This window comes from Sinocyclocheilus rhinocerous, unplaced genomic scaffold (genome assembly GCF_001515625.1).
Source record: "Sinocyclocheilus rhinocerous isolate Xijiao unplaced genomic scaffold, SAMN03320098_v1.1 scaffold1992, whole genome shotgun sequence".
In the NCBI taxonomy this organism is placed as follows: Eukaryota; Metazoa; Chordata; class Actinopteri; order Cypriniformes; family Cyprinidae; genus Sinocyclocheilus; species Sinocyclocheilus rhinocerous.
This window is the reverse complement of record NW_015664692.1, coordinates 72,203-77,196: the sequence shown is the minus strand read 5'-3', so window position 1 is coordinate 77,196 and position 4,994 is coordinate 72,203. Positions and strand designations below refer to the sequence as shown.

General features: G+C 30.9%; 1 protein-coding gene across 2 annotated transcripts in view; it reads right to left on the bottom strand.

Annotated features, from left to right (window-relative positions):
* dtx1 (deltex 1, E3 ubiquitin ligase) overlaps positions 1-4,994 on the bottom strand; it is a 40,058-nt gene that overhangs the window by 14,089 nt on the left and 20,975 nt on the right. For both annotated transcript variants that reach the window (XM_016541195.1, XM_016541194.1), the window contains exons 3-4: positions 1,580-1,641; positions 203-364 (exon numbers count right to left, since the gene is read on the bottom strand). In XM_016541195.1, the coding sequence (XP_016396681.1) occupies positions 203-364; positions 1,580-1,641 (224 nt within the window). The remainder of the gene's footprint in view (positions 1-202; positions 365-1,579; positions 1,642-4,994) is intronic.

The window sequence follows — 4,994 nt, the reverse complement described above, 5'->3', positions numbered from 1 at the left end:
ACACACACACACACACACAAACACACACACACAAACACACACACACAAACACACACACACAAACACACACACACAAACACACACACACAAACACACACACACAAACACACACACACAAACACACACACACAAACACACACACACAAACACACACACACAAACACACACACACAAACACACACACACACAGACAGACACTCACCTTTGCGGAGGTGCTTTTTCTTAGTCTTGCGTCGGATGCTGTTGATTCCTGGCACGGGTTTCAGGTCACTCTTGCTGACCGACGGTGGATGGAGGATCGGTTTAGGGGCCCGAGTCAAACACACGGGGAGCCCGGCGGCACACATGAGGATACCAGTCATTCCTGACCGAAAGACACAAATATGCTCAGGCACCAACAAGGCCAAGGTCATGGGTTTGATTCCCAGGAAATGCATGAACTAATAAACTGTATACCTTGAATGCAATGCAAGTCGCTTTGGATAAAAGCATCTGCCAAATGCATTAATGTAAATGTAATTTATGTCCAAATTTTGCATTGGTACGTACCTGCTACGTACATGTTAAAATAAAATAACTGCTATATCTTTGTACACAGTTAAGCTGTTTACTTGCATGTTAAAGTAAAACAAATTAAAACAATTTCTGTACTCCATACAGAGCTTACTAGCATGTTAAAATAAAATAAAATAATTTCTATATACCTATGTAAGAGTTACGCTGCTTACATGCATCTTAAAATTTTCTGTACACCTTTGTACAGAGCTAAGCTGTTTACTTGCAAAATAAAATTTATGGTAATTCTTAATCCTAAATTCTTAATTGATGTATTTTTGTAAAAATCATTCTTTGGTACATAGATTACTTGCATGTTAAAAAAAAAATAATAATAATAAAAAATAAAAAAAAATTAAATAAATTTTTTTTTAAATAAAAATAAAATTAAATAAAATAAAATAAAATAAAATTAAATTAAATTAAATTAAATTAAATTAAAATTACTGATATACATCTTTGAACACAGTTATGCTGTTTACTTGCATGGTAAAATAAAACAAGAAAAACTATTTCTATACACTTTTTACAGAGTTAAACTGTTTACTTACAAAATAAAATGTATGTTAATTCTAAATTCTTAATTTACGTCTTTTTGTTAAAAATAAATTTGTTGGTACTTAGTTTACTTGCATGTTAAAATATATAAAATAAGATAAAAAATCATTGATATACATCTTTGTACACAGTAAAGCTGTTTACTTGCATGTTAAAATAAAACAAGAAAAACTATTTCTATACACTTTTTACAGAGTTAAACTTTACTTACAAAATAAAATGTATGTTAATTCTAAATTCTAAATTATGAATCTATGTAATTTAATCTATGTAATCTATGTAAATTTTTAAATCATTCATTGTTACTTAGTTTACTTGCATATTAAAATAAATAAAACATTTATATAAATCTTTGTACAGAGTTAAGCTGTGAACACAAAATAAATGTAATTTTTGTCATGCCAATAAAGTTCTTTACACTGAAGTGAGTTTGAGATTGAAGAAACTGGATTTTCTGGTGTAGTACCTGCTAATGCAGGATGGACCGGTCCTGAACCAGTGAGATTCTTCACAGGAAGTGCAGGAACCCTAAATGACAGGAAACAGATATCAGACAGTCAATGATCCACGTGAACTGAAACATTTACAGCTGATATTCCGCAAGAGACCATCCAAATCTCTGATGATGAGAAATGAACATCCCAAAAATCACAACCTTCCTTATCTGTTCATTCCAGTGGGACCGTCCAATCAAATTAAGCTCTAATCGGACCAATCAGGATCCAGTGACAAACACTTCAGCCAGATCACACATGTAAACAAAGCTGAAGATGTGAGAGCTGAAGTTACTTCAGCGGGTGGAAGAAGAGGCATTAAAGCTTATCAGATCACATGAGGAACAAAAACTAAATAAAGGACAGAAAATGAGACTCTTCATCCCTGAGGAGAGAAGATCAGCCTCTCCAGCATGTGAACATGCATTAATCTCACGTCTGGAGAATCACATTGTTCACTTAAAAACCCTGTTTATTTCAGACCTGAGAGGATCAGCCACTGGATCTGATCAGTGTGAACAAAGTAATGAAACCAGATGATGATGATAATAGATGCTGCGTTATAAACATGATTAGAAAGTGAAACCAGGTGTTTGTTTTTAGTTTTGCTTAAAGAAAATGTGATTCTACAATGCAGGGCTATTTATTATAGTATTATAATTAACCAAAAACTCTCGTTACTTGAATTAAATCTTAACTGAAATAGTTTAACTTGTATAAAATAACTAAAAATGTAAATATACTGAAATAAAAATGAATAAGAACTATATAGACATATTATTAAAAAAGTAATAAACATGACAAAATGACTAAAATATTAACTAAAATTAAAAATTACAATAAAATAAAATATATATATAATAAAAACTATAATGGTATGTTACTAAAATAGCACTGCTAAGATGATACTGGTGGTTGCCAAGGTGTTGCTATGTGGTTGCTAGGTGCATTAGTGTGCTAATTATTCATGATAAAATAAAATAAATTTAAAATAAAAAATGTCATAAAACAAAAATTTATCATAATAAATAAATAAATAAAAAATTTGAATAATTAAATAGAAAGCATAATAAAAAAACTGTATAAACAAATAAAAAATATATAAAAAATATCCACTAATAAAACAAATAATTAAAAAATAAAAAATAAGTAAATCTAAAAACAAAATAATTATTTCATAAAATAAAATAATCATTCATAATTAATAAATAATAAAGCAAATCAATCAATCAAGGAGACAGAATGCTAAAATAAAATAAAAAAACATTCATAATAAATAATGAAACAAATAATAAATAAATAAATAATTATTTTAAATTAAAAATAATGTACAAAATAATTTCTATACACCTTTTCACAGTTAATCTGTTTGCTTGCATGTTAAACTTAAACAAAATAAAAACATTTCCATACACTTTCACACAGAGTTAAGTTGTTTTTGCATGGAGTAAAATAGTGCATCTCTCATCGATACGGATCAGGAAACGGTCGCGCTCGGCTCGTTTCATGTTGTATCTCTCATACATGCAGCAAGTCAAAGCCCTGCTGCTGATCGAGCCGCGTAAGCGACACGAGAGCGAGATCCTACCGTCTGTCCTCGTCTGAGTCTCCATCCGTCTCCATCATCTCTCCTGCTCTCATTAAACACCAGACACACACAACACAAACTTCCTCTTCTGATCACACACACACACCAGCTGCACCAGGAAGTCAAACAGGAAGTCAAAGTCAGTTTTAGAGATGATCTGAACTCTGTTCAATGACTTCAGACTCATGTTTACATGAATTTACTGAATGAAACAAGCCAAAAACAAGATAACACTGAATCTGCCTCACATACCATTATGAAAAGTACCGTACCATGGTACAATAAGGCATCACATGGTAATAATATATATATATATATATTAGTGCTGTCAATCGATTTTTCACATTTTTCTGAAATTAATCGCGATTAATTAATAACTGAATTTGTAAAAATGACCCCGTTCAAAAGTTTACATACCCTTAAATCTTACACTCTAAAAAATGCTGGGTTAAAAACAACCCAACTTTTGAGATCCATCTTTTCACTCTGAGGACAATTGAGGGACTCATATATAACAATTACAAAAGGTGAAAGGTACAGTCACTGATGGAAAGCGGTCAAATATGCAGAAGATGCTGTAAAACCAAAGAATGTGCAGGAGCTGGAGGATTTTTCTGAAGAACAGCAGGCAGTTGAACTGTTCAGGACAAACAAGGGACTCGTGAACAACTATCACAAAACATAAAAACAGTTGTGGTTCATCCAGGAAACTACACACAGTATTAAGATGTAAGGGTATGTAAACTTTTGAACGGGGTCATTTTTACAAATTCACTTATTATTTTTTCTTGTGGAGTATATATAAACATCTGTTATGTGAAATAGTTTATTCAAGACAGTACTACATAAAAAATAACAAAATACTAAATATGCAATTTTCATGATCCCTCTTATTTTGTTAAAATTATGAACATTTTGCATATTCTGCAAGGGGTGTGTAAACTTATGTGCTCGACTGTAGGTCTATATTTGTAATTGAAGAGATGTCATGATAGCAATGACCCATGAATCCAGATTTAATAATACTGCTCAAAAAAAATAAATAATAATAATTCTGGTCAACTGAGCTATGGATTATGATGAATAATCATGTTTGAAATGTTATTCATTGACTTATTAAATAATAGCTCAGTATATTATAATAATTATAAAATAAAACAAACAAAAACAACAAAACAAAATAAAATAAATAATGATTCTTCTCAGTTGGCCTATAGGTTATAATGAGTAATTAAGTTTGAAATGTACATCAGATTTATGGAATTATTACATAATTCAATTAATTATAAAATAAAATAAAATAATAAAAAAAAATATAAAAAATAAATATTCTGCTTAATTGGCCTATTGGTTATAGTGAATAATGAAGATGTTTGAAATGCACTTCTGATTTATGGAATTATTACATTATTCAATTAACTGAACATTTGCTACTCTACACATCTAAATGAATTACTATATTCACAAAGCCTGAATAAATGAGAGCATAACCATTGAATAAATGAGCTGAAGTCAGATTCAGTGACATCTACAGTGAACTGAACTATGGGATTTTGGTGGAAACTACAGATAGTGTACCATAGTAAGTTTGTGTAAGAGGTCTGTCTCTGCCTGTTTGGGGCATCAGGATCTGTCAGACTCTGCCCTCTAGTGGTGGTGCTAAAATCACACGTAATGTAATCAGACTTAATAGAGTAATACAATCTCCTTCTGTATTAACAGCAGCAATGTGTAAAAAAAAATTATATTTTGATACTCACAAGCTGCATGAGCAGTAAAGATCTGCTTTATCAGAGCGT